The sequence below is a fragment of the Vombatus ursinus genome, unplaced genomic scaffold (genome assembly GCF_900497805.2).
Source record: "Vombatus ursinus unplaced genomic scaffold, bare-nosed wombat genome assembly UNPS02014768.1, whole genome shotgun sequence".
Lineage (NCBI taxonomy): Eukaryota > Metazoa > Chordata > Mammalia > Diprotodontia > Vombatidae > Vombatus > Vombatus ursinus.
This window is the reverse complement of record NW_020954546.1, coordinates 36,495,013-36,517,549: the sequence shown is the minus strand read 5'-3', so window position 1 is coordinate 36,517,549 and position 22,537 is coordinate 36,495,013. Positions and strand designations below refer to the sequence as shown.

Here is a 22,537-nt window from a genome sequence, read left to right as displayed (position 1 = left end):
AACACATACAGGGATGAAAGAACATTCCTTTGCTTAGAATGCTTATTAGCATTAATGTGCACATTTTGCAAGATTTAGGTTGCATGTATTGATTTACTTCACAAATATCGTATTAACCATAATTTTACAGAGTTTATATTATCTGGAAATATATGGTTTCCCACAAACATAGGCCTAGAAGAGTATACACACTCCTTGCTCCTTACTCTACTTTTCAAATTGTCCCTTTGCTACAAAGGATGCAGCAACCTCTCTTCCTCTGAGTTTCCTCCATCTACCTTTACCACACAGATGAAAGCCTTGTCAAAGTCATCTATCAACTTCCATGTTGTTGTCCTTTCTTTATCATGAAGTCTCATACCTGGGGTCGTAGCTTTCCTCCTTCACCTCACCTCCTGCCCTCATACTTGGAGACTTCAAAGTTGATGTCGTCTCAAACACACTGCACCCTCCCCAATTCATTAACCTTCTAAGAATCAATTCCCTCCATCTTAACACCTCAGCCATATACAGGGGTGGAACCATCTCCCATGACTGTTATGCCTCTATGATCTGAAATTCTGAAATTACTTTCTCCATTAACAATCTCCTATCCTTCTCTGTCTACTTCACTCCTCCTAAGCCTATTTTTCATCCTAACCATGATCCGTTCCTGTTTTCCCAGTTCATCACCTCTCCTCTGGCCTCAATATCCTCGACAATACCACCAACACCATACATTAAGATCAGCTACCCTTTGAATCTGACTTCTCAAACCCAAACCTTGGCAGATGATGGAGGTGATCCTTCTCTACTGCTACTCACATGATCCTAAATGCTAGTGAAGGAAGGAATGCAACCACACCATATGAATTCAAGATAAACTTAAGTTATTTAATCTTAACTGTGCCCTCATTACCATATGACAAATTAAAAGCTTCATTCTTTCTTAACTGACTTTCTATCATACTATTCACAGCAACTATTCCGAACCTTCTTTTTTCTTCTCTAATATCCTCTATCATATTCTCCTTGTTCCTTCTCAGCAGAGGACCTCACGTCCTACTTTAATAAAAAACTCAAGTCAGTCAATAAGTATTTATTAAGTGCTCACTACGTGCCAGGCACTGTGCTTAGCACTGGGAAAAGAAAGGCAAAATATACATACACACACATATTTAGTTCCTGTTCTCAGCAAGTTCACATCCTAAAGGGAGAAATGTAAATAACTAGATACATACAAGATAGAAACAGAGTAAATGGAAGGTCATCTAAAATTGGAAGTCATTAACTGCTGGGAAGAACAGGAAAGGCTAACAGCAGAAGGAGAGATCTGAGCTCAGTCTTGAAGAAAGTCAGGTTAACTAAGAGGCACAGTGAAGGGGCAGAGCATCCTAGGCATGGGTGTCAACTAGTGCAAAGGCACAGCAATGGGAGATGAACTTTAGGTTTGAGGACCTGCAAGTAGATCAGTGTAGCTAGACTGCAAAGTATATGAGAAGAGTGAGGTCTAAAAAGTTCAGAAGGGTAAAAAGGCACCAGGTTATGACTGGATGTCAAAGACAGGAATGTATTTTTAACTCTGGAGCTCATCTGACTTGGTCAGACCTGTGATTTTGAAAAATCATCTTGACAACTACATAGAAGATGGACTGAAAAAGGAAGAAACCTAAAGGAAAACCAATTGGAAAGATATTCCAATAATCCTGGAGAGAAGTGAAAAGGGTCTTAAATAGGGTGGTGACTATATGAGTAGAAATGAGTTACGTACAAGGGAGATATGAAGGTAGAAATGATAGGCCCTGACAACAAATGTGGATGAGAATAAGTGAGAAGTCAAGAATGACACCAAGTTTACAGCCCAGGTAACTCAGAAGATGGTGGTCCCCTTCTCCCATTGGTGAGATCTTCCTAAAACCTATATTTTGGGGAATAGCACAGACTAGCCATCCCTTATTCTCTGGACTTAGCCACTGCACCCTCAACTGGTCACCATCCTGTTTTTCAGATCTCCTTTTATGTGTCTTCTTCACCCATCAGAATGTAAGTTCCTTGAGGGCAGGGACTTTCTTTTTGCTTGTATTTGTATCCCCAGCACTTAGCAGTGCCTGGCACACAATAAGCAATTAATAAACGCTAGCTGACTGCCAGTATTATGGAAATGTAGAAAGGAGAGGGCTTGGGAGGAAAGATAATGTTTTGGACATACTGAGTGTAAGATGCCTATGAAACATCCAGTTTGAAATGCCTAAGAGGCACCTGATGGATGACATGTAATTGCTCAGCAAAAAGACTAGGGCTGGATATACCGATCTGAGAATCATCTGCATAGAGACTGAACTCATGGGGCTAATGAGATCATCTAGGGAGACAGGCTAGAACAGTGGTGCCAAACTAAAATAATTTTTCTGAACCTCTCTCCCCAACCCCTAATATATTCCTCTTTCCTTCTCTTTTCATTCTTCTTTGTAAAATCATCAAGATATAAAACAGTCAATAAACACTTATTATTAAGCTCCTACTATGTGCACGGCACTGCACTAGGGTATGCAAATAAGAAAAAAAAGTCACTGCCCTCAAGGAGCTTACAATCTAATGAAGGAAAACAATACACAAAAGAAAGCTAAAAAGGGGAGAGGGATGGTACCCTACATGGGAATAGGGTGGAGAAACCAGTCAGAGAAGTCACAAAATCGTGCAGCCAGGTGACAAATGAGAACCACTGCTTGCCCTTCTGTCTAGACTCCCTCTATACCTCTTGATGATAAGGATCAGAGGGGACACATGCATCATCCAATATTAAAATGTAAGCAGTTTATCCTTGTTTAGCCACTTTTGACTGTTTACCTTTTTATATTTTTGATTCCTGTGTTTGCCCTTCAATGTTTATATAATGATCTATTCTTTTCATCAGGGATGCTTGGAAGTCCTCTATTTCATTAAAGATCCATTTCCCCCCTTGTTAGGATTATGCTGAGTTTTTCTGGGTACTTTCTTAGTTATAAGCCTACTATGTTCTTTGCTTTCTGGAATATCCATTCCAAACTTTCTGCTCCTTTATTGTGATGGCTCCAAAATCGCATATGATCCTGATGACAGCTCCTTGGTCATGTAATTCTTTCTTCCTGGCTACTTGTTTTATTTTTCATTGGACCAGAAAGCTTTGGACTTTGGCTACAATTTCCTAGGAGTTTTTTGAGTTTTTTCAAGAGGTAACAGTTGGATTTTTTCTATTTCCATTTTGCCCTCTGGTTCTAAGAGATGTCAACAGTTTTCTTTAGTCATCTCTTGAAATATAATATCTAGGAACTTTTTGGGGGCATGGCTTTCAGAAAGTTCAATAATTCTTAAATTATATCTTCCCAATCTGTTTTACAGGCCAGTACTTTTTGCTGTGGAATACTTTATATTTTCTTCTATTTTTCTTCAGTCTTTTGACTTTGTTTTAAATATTTCTTTTTTTTTCTCATGTAGTCATTAGTTTCTATTTGGTTTACTCCAATTTTCGGGTATTTGCTCCAGCAAGTTTTTGTACTTCTTGTACCAAGCTACCAATTCCCTTTCCAATTCTTTCTTCCATAGCTCTCATTTCTTTTCCATTTTTTCCCTCCAGTTCTCTTATTTAATTTATAAAAACATTTTCAACCATTAAAAAAAAAACTCTTGCTTCATCTCTTCCAGGAATTCTATTTGAATTTGTAACTCAAGTTGTGCTTTTCTTTGAGACTTTGCTTGTAGATAAGTTTTGGAGTCATTCTCTTCTTCAGGATGTCTTGAGCATCTTTGATGCAATAACAGCTTCTTATGAAAGGATTCTTCTTCTTCTTTTTTTTTTTCTCTCATTCTTCCAGCTACTTCCTGACTTCAGACATGATGTTAAAGGCTCTTCACATTCCTGGAGAGAATGTCTGGGTTTGTCCTGTTGCTGCTTTCTTAGGATACTAAATGTATTGTTTCAGGATCTCAACAACACCGGCTGAGGTGTTGAGGACCGGCAAGGTTTTCGTGTTCAGTGTTGCCAAAATAGTCTGATCCAGGACAAAGTCTGATTCTTACTCCCCTGATCAAGTTCCTGACCTGGGTTTGGGTCTGAACAATAGGCCTGTAGGCTTGCCCTATTTGGGATTTCATTAGACTATTCTGGATTTAGCCAGCATGCTAGATAATAGCTCTGTTGATTCAGTGACACAACTGTACTTTGGTCTAAGATTCCAGTCTTGGTCATTTCTATATAGGCTTCAGACTGGGCTAGAAGCTGGATCTGAGACCTCTCTCCTCTACCAAGATCCAAGCCACACAGCTGCTGCTTGTTTCTTAACTTGCTCCTTAATGGGCACCACAGCTTAGGGCCCTCAACTGCTCCTCACTCTGAAATACTACTCTTAGGTCCCCTCCTCAGTCTGCCCAGGATCTATGGCCTGGAATTGGGTAGTGTGCAATAAAGCTGTCAGTTGGCATCTATTCCTGAACCTTAAAACCCTCTATCTTGGAAATGGGACCTCTTCTTGTCCTGCTGTCCAGCCTCTCCTTGTTCTGGAATACTCTGTACTGAGTACTCCTGGCCGAACCTCATACCCAGTGTTCACAGACCTGTCTGTCTCCCTTTGCCGATCTGGGTTACAAAAATAACTCACTGTGATTTTTTTTTTTTTGATTTCCTAATCAGGATTCAGTCTGGTGAGTTTTCTAGATCTGTTTACAGAGATCTGTTACACACAAATAAGCAATCCATAACAAGTAATATCCAAGTCATTTGGGAAAGAGCACTAACAAGAGGGAGGTTATCACTAAAAGTTTTATTTAGGAGACCACACTTGAGGAGCTTTGAAGTAACTAGGAGATTCTGAAAGGCAAAGGTAGGAGAGAATATTCCAGGCACTGGGAAAGCCTGGTCAAAGGCACAGAAGAGAGAGAGAGATTAGAAGAGGCAACACTGAAAAACATTTCGAAGGACAAGTCAGAGCCAAAGAATGAAAGGAGTTTATTATTTGTAATTTTTTCTTGATATCTTTGTTTTTATATCATTCACATTTCCCAATGTAACTTTCACCTCTCCCTCTTCCACAGCCTTCTCTTACACCAAAGAAAAAAGATTTTTCAAAAACAGTTCAACAAAACTAAACAACACATCAAAAAAGTCTAGATGACATGAAGTGTTCCACATTCGAGGTCTCCCATCTCTGCAAAGAAGCAAGAAGTGCTTTCCCATAGCTCTTCCTTGGGCCTAGATTGGTCATTATCATCAGAAGCACTGAATTTGCTTTGTCGCCATTGTTCTTTCCATTCACATAATCAACAAGTCAACAATTCACCAAACTTACACAGCATCTGGCACTGTGCTAAACTCGGCAAATATAAAAATAAACCAAAAGAAAGACAGTCCCTTCCATCACACAGCATATTTCTAATGCAGGAAGACAACACATAAAAAGAGGAGTGGGTGGAAGAAATGAGGGGGTAGGGGTGGGGAAGAGATACTATGTTGAAGAAAGTGCAAAGAGTCGAGAGGAGCTCAGAGAGGAATGAAGACATGGCTGCCCTGAGCATTTTACTTATAATGGAGAGGCACCAACCAATCAGAGAAAGGGGCTGCAGAAGTGGATAAGGCAGCTTCTGCGGCCCAGAATCAGGAGTGGAGGCCAGAGAGGAATGAAATTACCATGCATGTTGTTTTCCTGACTTTGTTTACTTCCTTTTGCATCAGTTCATATAAGCGATCTCATACTTCTCGGTATTATTTATATTCAATGAAAAGACTTAAATGCTAAATAAAGGAGGTTGTATTTTATTCTAGAGAGAACAGAGGGTCACTGAAGCTTTCTGAGCATGGATGTAACATGGTAGGACCTGTGGTTTAAGAATATTAATTTGTGGGTACGGAAATCTATCTTACCCTACAGGAAAATGGGGGGGGGGAGAGGACAAGAGAGCAGGGTGATGATAGAGGGGAGGGCAGACTGAGGGGAGGGCAGACTGAAGGAGGGGGTAATCAGAAGCAAATACTTCTAAGGAGGGACAGGGTCAAAAGAGAGAATAGAATAAATGGGGGGCAGGATAGGATTAAGGGAAATATAGTTTTTCACAACATGACTACTATGGAAGTGTTTTGTATGACTACACATGTATAATCTGTATCAAGTTGCTTGCCTTCTCAATGAGGGTGGGTGGGGAGGGAGGAAGGGGGAAAATTTGGAACCCAAAGTTTTAAAAACAAATGTTTAAAAAAAATTGTTTTCACATGCAACTGGGAAGTAAGATCTACAGGAAATTGGGTATACAAATCGATCATGCCCTACAGGAAAATGGAAGTAGAAGGGGATAAGGGAAGGGGGGTAGAGAGAGAAGGGAGGGCAGATTAGAGGAAGTGGTATTCAGAATGCAGGCCATCTTGGGGTAGGGGGAGGCACAAGATAGGGAGAAAATTTGGAACTCAAAATCTTGTGGAAGTGAATGGTGAAAACTAAAAATAAATTAATTAAAAAAAGAATATTAATTTGGTGCTCTAAATTACTACTGATTAGAGAAACAAAAATTAAAATAACTCTGAAGTTCCACCTCACACCTATTGATTGGCTAATATGACCAAAAAGAAAAATGAAGTGAGAAAACTGGGACACTAATGCACTGGTGGGAGAGTTGTGAATTGATCCAACTATTCTCGAGAGCAATCTGGAACTACGTCCAAAGGGCTATAAAACTGTGCACAGTTTGTTTTTTGGGGGGGGGGGGGGTGGGGGGGGGGGGAATTTTGACCCAGAAAAACCACGGCAAGGGCGGAACCCAAAAGAAAGAAAAAAAAAAAAAAAAAAAAAAAGAGAAAGAGACAGAGAGAAAGAGACAGAGAGAAGGACTTATTTGTACAAAAATATTTATAGCAGCTTTTTTTTGGTAGCCAAGAACTGAAAATTGACGGGATATCCATCAACTGAGAAATGGCTGAACGTTGTGCTATATGTCTGTAATGGAATATTATTGTATTATAACAAATGACTAGCAGGATGTTTTCAAAAAACCTGGAAAGACTTATATGAACTGATGAAAAGTGAAATGAGCAGAACCAGGAGAACACTACACAAAGTAACAGCAATACTGTACAATGAAAAACTGTGAATGACTTAGCTATCCTCAGCAATATAATGATCCAAGACCATCCCAAATGACACACGATAAAATATGCTATCTGCCCCCAGAGAAAAAACTAATGGCATCTGAATATAGACTGAAGCATTCTATTTTTTACTTTCTTTCCTTCTTTCGTTTTTTTTTGGTTCAAGTTGTCTTCCACAAAATGACAATATGGAAATGTTATACATGATTATACATATATAACCTATATCAGATTGCTTATTACTTCAGGGAGGGAGAAAGAAGGGAGGAAGAGGGAAGGAAGGATAGAATTTGGAACTCTAAACTTTAAAAAACCCTAACGTAATTGGGGGGGGAATAAAATATTATTTTTTTTTAAATTGTAAAAAGCAGTATCACTTTGGCAGCTGTGGAGAATGAATGGAAAAAGGGAAAGACTGGAGACAAGAAGAATAATTAAGAGGCTATTACAGCATCTACTTACTTCAACAAGCAGAGCATGAAACTAAGGAACGGTCTTCTGAGTGCAGAAAAGGGAACAGTGGCAAGAGCTATTTTATGGAACAGTATCTGAAACCACATGGCCTTTGTCATATCCAGAAAGGTCCTAACAGCAGCCAAGGACTGGAGAGAATGACAGTGGGGCATAAAATTGGAAAACAGTTTCAGATTTCACCACACACAAAAAAAGTAATAGAACTCAAAATAAAATCTTCAGTCCTTTATCTTGGGAAAGATCTTCCATTGCTCATTTTGCCAGGAAGGCTGATGGAATTTTGGCAAAAATGCACTGATATTCATTTTTTAGAAACTGAGGTACTTGAGAATAAACCAAGAGCCTCTGTTAAAACACTCAGCAATTGCCCTAATATAGAGTGCTGCCATGCTCATGCAGGCTGGGGTCAGCTCAAGTACCTGCAAAGGCTGCTCATTAAACAGGTTAAGCAGTATTCTGAAGATAAAAAAAAAAGTCCTTTATCCTTAGCAGTTTGTTCAAACCTGTTGGTACCTGAGTGGTGACTGTCAGATTTTGTCTGGAAACAGAAAGTACCTAGAGGCTCCCTGCAAAAAGGCAAAGGTTAGTGGCCATAGTTAGGGAGGCCACTTCAGAATGGCCAGGAAAGGCCCATAAGAGTCTATAATTTGATTTCAAACAAATTAAAATAGAACAGAAGATCAAACAAATTCAAAGGTCCTGAGCTATGGGGAAACACTCTAAGAGAAAGCACTTAATGAATCCTCACAAGTGAAACCCTATCTCCATCCCCCTTACACATACATAAGTCATTCTCCCTTTCAGAGAACATTAGTCTAACTGAGACAGAAGAGGCCAGCACTGGTAACAGGATGACTCTCCCAAAAGACAAGGCAGGGAAAAGGATTCTTAAAAGGTACACCCCAAGGCTGCTGAGAGATACAAAACATATTCAACATTCAAGTATGGGCCACCAGTCAGGTCCCAACAAAGTTGAAGGAATGCCAAAGAAAGGTAATGCAAAATTAAATTCAGGAGGAACAAATGTGTCTGTGGCTATCTCACCTTTTTCTTTTTTAAAATTTTTTTTTGACTGAGCTGAGAAGACTGGATCTAACAGAGATTAACCTACAGTAAATCCTATACCTAAGCCTCTCTTTGGTACTCAACAAATAGCTTCTCTCACAGGTCACTGGACAGATATTAAATTGTCTTGTGGAGTTAATCCTATTCCTGTTAGTGATCTAACAAATTGCCATGGAATAATCAGTCAATAAAAGCTTTCTGGCCAACATGGCTGTTTGAACAGAGAGGCAGGCTGCCTAGCTCTTCACACCCTACTTCAGCAAAAAACTAGAATTACAATCAGACCAAATAATGATCAAGAAACCCAATGAGAATTAGTCAGTAAAAAAGCACTTAAGAACTTCTGAAAGAGAGAAGTTGGGAGCAAAGGGGAGGAGGGGAAGAAGATAATGAGTTCTGCTTTGGATACTCTTTAACCTAATCTTTTTGCTTTATTATGTGTCACCATCATCATCAAAAGGCATTTATTTTGCAGTCAAAGAATCATAAAGAATTCTATAGTCATCAACCAATCAACAAGCAATTATTAAGTATCTAGTTTATGTGCCAGGCACTATACTAGATGCTGAGAATGTAAAGACAAAAATGAAACAGGCTCTGCCCTCAAGGAGCTTATATTCTATTGGGAGATACATGTTTATAAATAAGCATATACAAAATAAATACAAGATACATTTAAGAGGGTGAGGAGAAAGCTGGCAGCTAAGATCAGGAAAGGTTGTGAGTAGGTATGATTTGAGCAAAGTTCTGAAGGACACAAGGGATTCTAAGAGGCAGAGGTGAGGTGGCAGTGCATTCCAGACATCAGGGAGAGCCAGTGCAAATACTCAGAAATAAGAAACAGGGAAATATGCATGAGGAATGGCAAGAAGCCCAGTTTGGCTGGCTCTACAATGAAGAAAATTGGAAAGGTTCGTTGAAGACAAGTTGTGAAGGGCTAAACAAAGGAATTTATATTTGGATCCTACAGGCAAAAGGAAGCCATTGGGGTTTATTGAGTAGAGGACTGACTTGATCAGATGTGTACTTTAGAAAAATCACTTGGGCAGTTTAGTGGAGAATGGATTGAGAGGGGGAAGAGGAGCAAGGAGACCAATTAGGAGGATACTGAAATAGTTTAGGTGAGAAGTAATAAGCACTTCAGACTAGGGTAGTGGCTATATGAATGAAGAGAAGGGAACAGAATAAAGAACATCATGATTCTTGCCCTACAGGAACTTATAATCTAGGACAGTCACATGGGCATGCAGACAGCAAAATAAAACTATGAACCAACACATTCTACAATTATCCACACTAATTATGGCAGAAGAGGAGAGTAAGGCATAATGGCATGAAAAATGTCAAAGAATGAATAATCAAAATTACATTTCAAGATACATTAAACACATTTGCCCAGGAGATTTACCTTCTTTAATTATGTTATTCTTAGGCTAATTATGATATAGTGACTTGAAGCAGAAGGGGACAACTCAATAATGTACTTGGTGATAGTAGGAAAGCAACTTTTCATTTTAAAATAATGGTTAGTAATCAACAAGAAGAATTTAATGATGACTTTATAGACAGTAAACTATCATATGCCAATTCTTCTGCCATCTTCAAATTTCATAAGCCAGTTCAGCAATAAAAAATAAACAAATAAATAAACCTTTCCCAATTCCTCACCTTCTAAAAGATCACGGGCCAAACCTGGTTCTGCTCCCGTGGAACGGACAAAATCTGACAAGACAGCATCCATGTCCAGGGTCATGTGATCATGAAATCCTCTCAGGCAGCTGGAGGAAGATGGAACATAGAGCAAAACTCAGGCTTCCACCTAAGAAGGAAATAAATGCACGTATTTCAAATTTCACTTTAAGACAATTAACCCAACCCAAGGAATTTTGCAAATGGTAAAACTATGCCAGCCTATTCACCCCTGCAGATTTTAAAGTTTAAAATTTAATTTAAGATACAAATTTAATTCTGCTAACTCGTCTCCAATATAGGAATACTACTTTGCTTTTTATTTCCCTCAAAGGCTGTTTTGACAGTCAACTCCCGAGTATGTCAATGAAGGGACACACTGGCACAAAGCACACTGATAGCTCAACCATAAAAAACTTTAGAGGTAGACTTTAGGTCTACCTCTAAAGGCAGGTCTTCATTAGACTTTAGGTAATGAAAGCAGAGATGTGCAGAACTGATTTTAAAACTATTTAAAGAAAACTTAAGGAGCAACTTTCTCAAAGCTGAAAGTAGGGAGTCCAAAGGTTTATGACAAAAGGGATTCAGCCTATTAATTACTTTGTCAAAGTAACCCCTACCCAATCCATTCAAATAAATTCCACCTGAAAATATCCCTTTTATAACAGACCAGTCTTCTACAGAAACTATGTCTTTGACCACATTTCTCCAAAGTTAACAACCTGCTCCATGAAGGCAGCAGTAATACAGTGAGAAGCAAACCTCTGATCCCTTCCTACCACCTCTGGCAGCTTTTCCAATTCCCTGGAGAAGGTACCTAGTTCATGAGCTTGTCCTCATCTCCTATGCCCTCAACCCCCATCTCCTAATAATCTGTTTGGAGAAAGTCAAAACAAAAATCTTCAAAGGCAAAAGGAGAGACTCCCTTCAGAAAAATACCTCCCACCTATCTCAGAATCCCTGGAGGACAGAAGTGCATTAACTCAGAACTAATCTTTTCCATTCGAAGCGTCCTGTTAAAACTCTAAAACTCCCCCCACCCCCTTGCTGCCTGTTTAGGGCCCTGCCCAAATCCTGATTTTCCACATTCCTCAGGGATGTTTTGACCAGACCTGTGATTTCATCAGTGTAGGGAGCTCCTAGTGAGGAACTTGTACCAACACATTTTAGCAACTGCTCTGAAACTTGACCTGTCCAGAGTTGCAAAGCCAGTATGCAGTCAGAAGCAGGACTTGAATTCAGGTCTTCTAAATTCCTAGGTTATCTCTCTAGCTATTACTTCACTTTCCTTCTCTTCTAAGGAATACTAGGCCAAATATACAGCAAAGGACTGAGGTCACTGGAGTACAGGTGCTATTTTCAAAGCAGAGGTTTAACTACTTGGTTACAAAACATTTTGGGGAGATGAAGGGGACAGAGAAGTTAGGGTATTCCCATAAATAAAGGGTAGGAGGCAGGAACCCAAAAGGCTAAATTCCTGTTGAAGAGATTTCCATTTAACCTCATACTATGGCAGTATTTCCCCACTCACAATGCCAATTAAGGCAACTCTAAATGATCTATACCAGTGGAAGAGAAATAAATTGCACTACAGATAATTTCAAACAGTAGAAAGTCCAAAAGCCATATTGTGCCAATTCTACCTTGTCCTAATTAATTGAGAAAGGTGAAAAGGTATTTTGATATTATATAGTTTATTAAGATTTTTATGTTGTTATGTATCTATAAAATAATCTTCTGTCCTTCTAACTATGGCTCCCCACACACCTGACCCACATAGAGAAATAAGGCTGGAGATGAGCAAGTACATGGGCAAAGGAAAGGTGTCTCCAGATAACTAAGCCTAGGACATTCCTATTACTGCAGACCAATCAATAAGTCAGGAGCAGGAAGGCCCAGAAACAGTCCCTGGTGATACCAAGGATGGGGCTTAAACAGTAAATGAAAGGACTTGGTATTGGGTGATATAACAGTTGAATCGGATCAGAGAGAGGATAGTTTGTGAAATAACTGGATCTTCTTCTCTATTCATCTGCATGGAAAACCAGGTCTAAGTGAAAAGATCTATATAACTTTGTAACTTTCCTCTTTCATTTACTAGTGCACCTCTTACAGGATTTCCAGTAGTTTTGAGGAATAAACTCCTTTTTTAAGGAAATAAAAAGAAGAGATATGTTGATTTCTGGGTCTACTTATAGTTAAAAGACTGGTTCTTCTGCAAGTCAATGCATGAAACCCAGTCCTGAGTGATAGGAAATAAAGAAGGGAAAATAGGAAGTTCACAGCAAATGGCCTCAATTTTTTTTCTGTAAAATATGACATAAGGCTCTCAGCTGAGAGAGTGAGGGGAGGGAGAGCCATGCAAATTAAAACAATTCTAAGGTACCACTTTACACCCATCAGACTGGCAAAGTTGACCAAAAAAATGACAAATGCTGGAGAGGCTGTGGAAAAATAGGTACACAAACATGCTGCTGATATAACTGTGAACCAGTTCAGTTATTCCGGAAAGCAATTTGGAATTAAGCTCCAAAAAGCTATTAAACTGTGATTATCCTTTGACCCAGACCCTACTATGTCAATACCCACAAAGAAACCAAAGAGAGGAAAAGGATCCACATGCACAAAAATATATAACTGCTTTTTTGTGGTGGCAAAGAATTGGAAAGTGAAGGGCTACCCATCAATTGGAGAATGGCTAAACAAGTTGTGGTATATGAATGTGATGGAATACCACTGTGCTATAAGAAATTAAGAGGATGGTTTAAGAGAAACCTGGAAAGGCTTCTATGAACTGATACAAAGTGAACAATTTATGTGACAATAACAATATTATAAAGACAATTTTGAAAGACTTAGGAACTTTGATCAACACAATAATCAAGTACAATTCTGGAAGACTCATGATGAAATAGTCTTCCCACCTCCACAGAGAGAGGTGATAGAGTCAGTACAATTTTTTTTTGGACATGGTAAATGCAGGAATTGGTTCTGCTCAACCATACATAACTAACATGTTTTGGGATTTTGTTTTGCTTTCTCAATGGGGAGAGTGTGGGGGAAAGAGGAGGGAGAGAATATGAACATGAAAACAAATTTAATTTTTTTTAAAAGTCAAAGGCGATTTGGAATTAAGCTCCAAAAAGCTATTAAACTGTGTATACCCTTTGACCCAGAGATATCACTACTAGGTCAATACCCACAAAGAGACCAAAGAAAGAGGAAAATAGGATATAACCATGACTACATCATCCTAAATGGCTTGTTACTCTAATTTCTAAGCCTCAGCTTAGATGCTTGCAGAATAGTCAATGAGCCCATCTTTTCCTCAGTCTCATTACCGACAATACTGATCACAAGAAACAGCCTAAAGTCTATAATGACTCCAGTCATTTCTAGTATCAAGTTCCAGCTCTTCATTATAGGTTTCAAGTGTCCTCTCCTTATCTTCCTATCTTTATTTCTTACTCTGCTGCTCTTCTATCTCTCTGATTTTGCACTCACTACTACCCTACCAAGAATGTTCTTACTGCCTCCTTTCAAATCAAGCACTGTCTGAATCTCCTCAAATGGAGTCTGTTGACAAATATATACTTGAACAACACAGGTACACTTAAGTATGTGTTTTTTATAGCTACATTAGTTTATGAATTTTTTCCCATAAATATAGTGTACTAGTCCTGTTGCATCTGCTTTTCTGGGACTTAAGGATTTTAAAGGCAGCAGCAGACTGGTCAACAATCCTTTGTGCAGCACATTTTTTATTTTATTTTTTTTTTTGGTGAGGCAATCAGGGTCAAGTGACTTGCCCAGGGTCACACAGCTAGGGTCAAGTGTCTGAGGCTGAATTTGAACTCAGGTCCTCCTGACTCTAACGCTGGAGCTCTATCCACTGCATCACCTACCTGCCCCGTGCAGGACATTTTCATTCACACAAGGGATAGCACTTAATTTGAGACATCTGGGAAGAGTCAGCAGATTAGAGGGGCTGTGGAAAGGAAGGTCACTTGTGGATTACATTCAGAACTGGTGTTTTAGAGAGATACCATATATCTGCAATATAAAGGGGGAATCCAGGCCTGGATGAGATCATCTAAGGGATCAATGACAGTGCGAGAGATGATCCTCTTAACTTAGTTAACATGCAGGTTATGCCAAGCTTTCTCTATTCCTCCAAATGTGGTATGTCATGCCTGGGGTTCCATCCCACACAACAGTATCACTTCCTAATGTGGAAGGCCAGGTATTTTATAGGGAAAGGCAAGATCTTGCTCAGGCCTAATTCTTAGACATTAAGGGTAGGTGTCAATTAGCAGGAAGCTACAGGTTTACAGCAAGGAAGACACTAGATATTCAGGGACTTCCAGAGTAATGTACCAGATGTAACAGGAGAAAGGACCATATCTGGAGCACAGATAATTATAAGAATGGCTAGATTCCCCTCTCCCACATCCCCTCACGAAAATTTTGTGGACTGATGTGATGCATATGGAATACATACATTCTAGTAAATTGCCCTGGGAACCCAAAGATGCTTTTGACAATGAGATGTGCATTTGTATGTATATGTATATATACACATATAAATAAATTAGTGATGTAATCCAAAGATCAATTTGGAAACATGATGGTGGCTGGCTTTAGGGTATCCTGGGTATTGTAGCAAAAATACCAGGGTTACACTTCTAAGTGGCAGCCTTCAAGTAAAAACGCCACTTTTTTTTTTAAAGTCCTTTCAGAATTTTTTCAGTTATAAATTCGTATGTCAGAGATGGAAGGAACTTATCTAGCCCAAAGCCCCTCAATTTCATGGAAAAGAAAACAAAGTCCCAGAGAAATGAAATAGATCTGCCCAAGATCACAGTGCTGGCCCTAAAAACTCATTACTTCTAGCTTGAAGGTCAGGTCACTTCCATTATGCAATGCTGGTTTAGGGCATGCCTCTTTTTCAGCCAGCCCAGATCAGAGTTTGTATTGATATAATCAATTCAAAGGATACAACTAGCTAGGCTAAAGCCTAACTCCAGTACAACATTCATTTTCTATTTCAATAAACAAAAACAGATTCTTTGCAACTGTGCACACCAATACAAATTTAGTAGATGATCCTTTGGTTACCAGATTGTTAAGGAAGCCAAACAAAACCAGTCTAGGCCCTTACTGCAAATTACAAATTCCAGGGGTCCCATACAGGTTGGCTACAGATTCCATTACCCTGCCCTAGTCTCAATTAGATCTGGAATCAATTAACAGACATTTATTAAGAGCTTATTTTATGCTAGATATTGTACTAAGCAGTGATAGGAATGCAAACAACAGCAAAATACAAAGAAAGGCAAAAAAATTCACCCTCTGAGATTAACCACCTTTTCCAACCCATTTCTCCTCAAATCTTAACTTTCATGACTACAAACTCTGGTACTATCAGTGTAGTTAGGCAATTAACATAACCTCACCAAGTCTGTTACCTTACCTATAAATTTGGGAGGGGGGGAAGATGAATTAGATAATATGGTTCTTTTCATATTAAAATATAGTTCTTTTCATCTTAAAAATAATTATAATTACAGCTTTCTACTTCTAATTAAATATTTATAATGTTTAATAAAATTCAGTTGCAATATCACATTTGTCAGGATGTACCTCAAACACCGGGGGCAATTAAGTGGCACAGTAGATACCATGCCACACCTGGAGTCAATAAGACTCATCTTCCTGAGCTCAAATCTGGCCTCAGACACTCAGTTGTTGTGTGACCTTGGACAAGTCATTTAACCCTCTTTGCCTTAGTTGCCTTATCTGTTAAATGAGTTGGAAAAGGAAATGGCAAACCACTCCAGTATCTTTGCCAAGAAAACCCTAAATGGTGCCATGAAGAGTTGAACATGACTGAACAACAACCTGGCACATTTCAAGTGCTTAATAAATGTTTTATTAATCTGAATCCAACTAACAAAATGTAACCTAGACTCAAAAAATCCTTAAATTTAAAGCTTCAAATTATATAAATTGAATTCAAACCTTACTCTCAATTGTTTTAAGACCAAAATTTTCTCAAAAAGAAAGCAAGCTAAACCAAAGCTAAAGCAGAACTCTCCAATTATCTCTGGTCATAAGAGATAGCAATTGCAAAGCTAATGAAATGCACAAATAATCCAAAACCAAGAGTTTTTCATCTCAGTGGAAAAAGTAGTTCACTATTTTCTTTTCTCTGGTAAAGACACAAATAAGCAGTAAGAAAGATGGGGTGAAGACTAGGGGAAGAGAGTCAAGCCTTAGAAAAAGGCTTAGAAAATCCATCAACCAAATATTGCTTGTGAAAACCAGCAGTTAGTCAAGCAGCAAACATTTTATAATAGCATCAGAGATTTTAGTTGCCAAAGCACCACCGCTCAGAATCACAGAATTTCTACATGGGACAGGCCCTCAGATGTCATCCTGACCTACCTGTAACTCAAGGACTCCCTCAATCACACTCCCAACAAGAGGTCACCTAGCATTTGTTTCACAGCAGCCAGGGAAGGGACTCTTGATATTCGGAGATAACCTATTCTACTTTGGCATCAATTGTTTAGAAAGTTGTTAGAAAGTTTTTCCTTACTAAATATATATATTTAAAATATATATATTTTATATATATTTATAGATTAATTTATATATATACATACATACATGTTATATAATTTATATAATATATATTATATATAATAAATTAATAAATATATTAATATAATTAATAATATATTTATATATATATTTATATATATTTAAGATGAAAAGAACTATATAAAAGCCTAAATCTGCCTTCAAACAACTTTAACCCACTGCTAGTTCATTTCTTCATTTCAAAAGCATTTTCCTAGAAGTACTAGAAGTAAAAAATAAAAACAAAAACAAAATTTCAAAATCTATAGGCCAGGACCTGGCATGGCATTTAAGAATCAGCTAGGAAGAAGACTCAGGAACTCTACCATCTCCCATAGGTGCCTCATACTCCATTACTATTCCTGCCTTCCCACTCCCCAGATAATTTCCAGACTCTCCACTTCTTGCTAGGGCTTTGTCATCACCACAGGGCACAAGGCACAAACTAACCAAGTCCCAACCTGAGCTTCTTTGGTCAAATCTGCTCATGTCTTTCCCCTCCCTATCCCTCGGCTCCAGGTATTTATCAAGGTTCACGTACCGACCCCCATCCCACTCAACAAGTGAAGATATACAGCAGCTCCTGTTACATCACAACACCTGGTCTGAACTTCTCAAATTCCAAAGAGCAATCCCCAAGTCAGTGACTAAGATAATGACTCAAGTGACAACATCATCTAGAATCTGCTCAGCATATAAGACTGTCAGTATTGATTTTTATCAAATAAAATGTGTACTAATCTGAACAAAAGGCACACTTTAACAGCTATTTGTTGACTGGTACACAGTCTATTTTCAGAACGACAAAATTTAAATTTAATTTGAAGGGACTGGAAGGGATAATTTTCTCCATAAGATTTCAGATAGTATTTTGTTTTGTGCTTCCCCAACACATTTAGGTACACTTAAGCTTAGCTGAGATCACATACTACTATAACTATCTATATATGTGTGTTTTCCTCCCCTTTATCAGAACATAGGGTGTATTAAAGCAGGAACCATCACCCTACCCAAACTTTGTGTTTTCCCTAGCACTTATCAGAGTACACTACATGTAGTAGGTACTTAATGTTGTTGTTCAGTGATTTCAATCATGTACAACTCTTTGTGACCCATTTGGGGTTTTCTTAGCAAAGATACCAAAGTGGTTTGCCATCTCATTCTCCAGATCATTTGACAGATGAGTAAACTGAGGCAAACAGGATTAAGTGACTTGCTCAGGGTCACACAGCTAGTAAATGTCTGAAGTCACATTTGAAGTCAGGTCTTCTTGACTCCAGGCCCTGCACGCTATCCACTATATTACCTAGGTGCCTAATAAATGTTAGTTGAATAGAATGAATCTTAGTTCATCTAATCTTTTTTTAAGTGCCTTTCTGGTCCCTCTAACTCCCCAGTTCCTTCAACCAATCCTGATATTTACTACCTCTCTCACATTTATCCCCTTCTCATCACTCAGCCAACACCATAGTTCAAACTTGTCAAAGTATTTTCCAAAATGTGGCATCCTTATATGATCTAAACAAGGTAGAGTACAGTAGGACTACTATTCATGCAACCTTAGAATGCATTAACTTTTTGGCTAACACATTACACTTTTGGCTCATAGTGAGTCTATAGACCAAGTCTCTTTCTTTCAAAAAATACTTTGTTTTAATCAGCCAAGATCTGCCTTCTTATTCTCCCACACTAACTCCCATTCCCTCATAAGAGAATACAAGAAAAACAAAACCCACTATGAACATGTATCTATCATAACAAATTTCCACATCGATCATGTCCAAAATAAATTTTGTTCATTCTGCATTCTGAATCCTTCATCTATCAGGAGGTGAGTAGCATGCTTCATCACCAGGCCACCAGAATCCTAGCTGGTCATATGCTGATGAGTTCAACACAATAGTATTTTAACATTTATATGCAATAATTTGTTTATCCATTCCCTAAAATATGAGCATCCATGAGATTCCCATTCTTTGCCACTTCAAAAAGAGCTATAAATATTTTTGTGCATCTTTAGAGTTTGTTTTGCTTAGAACTAATCCTTCCCTTAATCTACCCTTCCCTACTTCACTGATGAATGAAATGTATTTCTGTGCCCACCTGTGGGTGTCTCCTTCTTCTGACCAGTTTAGATGAAAGTGAGGTTCAAATGTCAGCCATTCCACCCACTTCCTCTTCTGTGTTTGCACAGATGTCTATTTATGCACCCCAATTATGTGAGATAATATTCTCTAATCTACCTTTTCCTTCTCTACCCATTTCCCAGTATATTACTCTTCCTCTTTCTTTCCATTCTTTTCTTAAGATCTTTAAGACATAACACAACCAGGTTCTCTCTAATCAAACTCCCACTGTGACCCGTGATGATGATAGGGTTCAGAGGTAACATATGTACCATCTTCATATATTACAATATAAGTAGTTTAACCTCATTATGATTGTTTTTTCATGTTTACCTTTCTATGTTAATCTTGACTCCTGTATTGGTACTTCAAAATTTCTATACTACTCTTGCCTTTTCATCAGGATGCTTGGAAGTCCTCTATTTCATTAATGATTTCTTTTTCTCCCTGTAATATTACATTTAGTTTTGCTAAGTATGTTATTCTTGACTATAAACTTATACGTTTTGCCTTTTGGAACATAAGAGTCCAAGTTCTTTGCTCCTTTAGAGTGGTAGTTGCTAAATCACGTGTGATCATGACTATGACTCTGTAATACTTGAATTCTTTCTTTGTGGCTGCTTGCAGCATTTTTCTTTGACCCAGAAGCTCTGGATTTTGGCTATAATGTTCCTGTGAGTTTTCATTTTGAGATCTCTTTCAAGAGGTGACCACTGAACTCCTTCTGTTTCCACTTAGCCCTCGGGTCCTAACAGATCTGGGCAATTTTCTGTTAAGATTCCTTGAAATATAATGTCTAGGCTCTTTTTTTGGTCGTAGAGTTCAGATAATCCAATGATTCTTAAATTTTTCACCTCAATGTGTTTTCTAGGTCAGTTGTTTTTGTTACGAGATAACTTACATTTCCTTTCCTTTTCTGAGTCTTTTGACTTTAATATTTCTTGTTGCCTCATGATGTCCCTGGCTTCTAACTGGTCTATTCTAATTTTCAAAGTTTGTTGCTTGAGCAAGGTTTCATATTTCTTGTACCAAACTATTAATTCCCTTTCCAATTCTTTCTTCCACACCCCTCATTTTTTCCCCAACTATTTCCTTATTAAACACTTTCATTCCATTTACAAAAACATTTTTAACTTGCTTTTTTTTTTTAACTCTCACTTTACTTCTTCCAAAAATTCTAGTTTAGTTGGTACCCACACTATATTTTCCTCTGAGGCTTTGCTTGTAGATGTTTTGGAATCATTCTCTTCTTTCGAATTTGTTTTATGCTTTTCTGCCACCATAATAGCTCATTATAGTGTGGTGTTTCGGGTTTTTTGTTTTGTTTTTTTCCCATTCTTCCAGCCTCCTTCTTGACTTCAGACTTGATATTAGGGCTAGACTCTATGGTACTTCTAGAGGCAAGGTCTGGGCTGGTCTTGTTGCTTTCTTAGAGAATTGATTATTGTGTTATTCCAAAATCTCAAGGACAGACTGGGGGGTCTGCAAGCTCTCAGTGTTCCCAAAGTGGTCTGATCCAAGGTCTGTTTGCTGCCCTCCTTGGTTTGAGTTTTACAAGTTTCTGACCCAAGTTTGGTTCTGTGCAAAAGCAGACTACTGCTAAATTCTGCCCTTCTCAGACAGCTGGAAAGCCCCGTTGGTTCAGAGTGATAGCCTTTTAGCCTTCTCCTTGGTCTGGGATTCCTGCCTTGGTTATTCCTCTGCAGGCCAGGCAACATGCTAGAAGTAAGATCTTCTCTAAGCCTGGGGTATGACCTACATAACTGCTGCTGCAGGGTAGGTAGTATGCAATAAAGCTGTCAGCTTGCACCTGTTGGAGGTCTCGGGCCTCCTCTTACCCCACTCCTGGCCAAATTCTATCTCCAATGTCTACAGACCTCCGTGTCTATCCCTATGCCGGGCTGGGCTAGACAAATGACTCACTGTGACTTTTTCTATATTCCCTCATCAGGATTTTGTTTGGTACGTATTCTAAATCTGTTTGGAGAAGTTTGCGGAAGGAAGCTACTGCACTGCTTCCTATCACTCCACTCTACCATCCTGGCTCTACCTTTCAGTCCAGGTTTCTTTCACATGAACTATAGCCACATTTCTCCATCTTGTACATGTATTTTTGGGTTTTGGGTCAAAGTATAGAATTTACATTTATTAAATTTCATCTCTCAGATGCTTCACATGTGGGAACTAGAGATAATGCTGGGTTTTCAGTCATATGCCAAAAAAAGATACAAGCTCCACCCACTGGTTCAAGGTACCAAACCCAAATGAACTAGATTCCAGGGTACTGAAATAACTATGTGACTGCTAAGTTACTATCAGTGATTTCTCAAAGAACATTAAGAATGGGAAGAGAGGTACCAGAGTACTTGAGAAAGACAAAAGTTTAACCAAGTTGAAAAAAAAATGGGGGGGGTGGGTAGCTATAGTAAAAGTTTGCACGACAAGCCAGGGAATTTGACACTTCCATTTCTGGGAAAATTATTAAATATAGTACTAAAGGAACTATTAGAAAGCATCTAGAAAAGAAAGTGATTTAATTATCACTTCCATGCAAATAACTTTCCCATGTATAAATTCAGCCTTAGTCTTCCTCTCTTGAACTCCAGTCCCATACCATTATCTGATTAAGAATATCCCCCCTCATTTTCTTATTTTTGCTGAGGACATTAACATCCCTCCAGTAATCCAGTTTCACAACCTCAGAGTCACTGAGTCTTCCCTCTCCCTCACCACTTATATTCACCTCCTAGAATTCCCATTTCCCTTTCAAAAATCAGCTGAAACACCACCTTCTACATAAGTCCTTGCCTGTTTCCCTTAGTTACTACTGCTAACCCTCCCCATGCCAAAATTATTTCCTCCCACTCCCATGTTTCATTTTTGTCTTTGCATCCCCAGCATCAAAAACAATACCCTGACACATAGTAGATGCTTAATGAACAAGAATAAACTTGAATTGAAAATAAATAAAAATGAATAAATAAAAGAAAGACTCATCACAGTTTCATCAAACAGAAGTCCCCATGGATCTGTACTTGGTCCTATGATGTTTAATACTTTTACATTTGACCTGAGCCCAAACAGGCCAAGGTACAATTTGCTTAACATTTTTATCAGTAATTTGGACAAATAGGCAGACAGTATGCTTATCAAATCTGAAGACAGCATAAAATGAGGAGGGATAGCTAACACAACAAATGACAGTCAATATCCAAAAGACCCTGACAGGTTAGAATACTGGGCTTACTCTAATGAGGTAAAATTTAATAGTCATGAATGTCAAGTCCTATAATTAGGCTTAAAAACTAAGTTCATGATTACAAGATGGGGAAGCATGGTTAATTTAACTAAAAAAGACGTAGAAATTTTTATTGGAGGTGTTAAGTCCTACAGCATGCTATATCCTTCTCAGATCATATGTCTAGTATTGTGTTCAGTGCTGGATGCCACA

General features: G+C 38.5%; 1 protein-coding gene across 7 annotated transcripts in view; it reads right to left on the bottom strand.

Annotated features, from left to right (window-relative positions):
* LOC114043043 (OTU domain-containing protein 7B-like) overlaps positions 1-22,537 on the bottom strand; it is an 82,827-nt gene that overhangs the window by 23,793 nt on the left and 36,497 nt on the right. For all 7 annotated transcript variants that reach the window (XM_027861887.1, XM_027861886.1, XM_027861889.1 and 4 more), the window contains one exon: positions 10,295-10,445. In XM_027861887.1, the coding sequence (XP_027717688.1) occupies positions 10,295-10,379 (85 nt within the window). In that variant the 5' untranslated portion in view covers positions 10,380-10,445. The remainder of the gene's footprint in view (positions 1-10,294; positions 10,446-22,537) is intronic.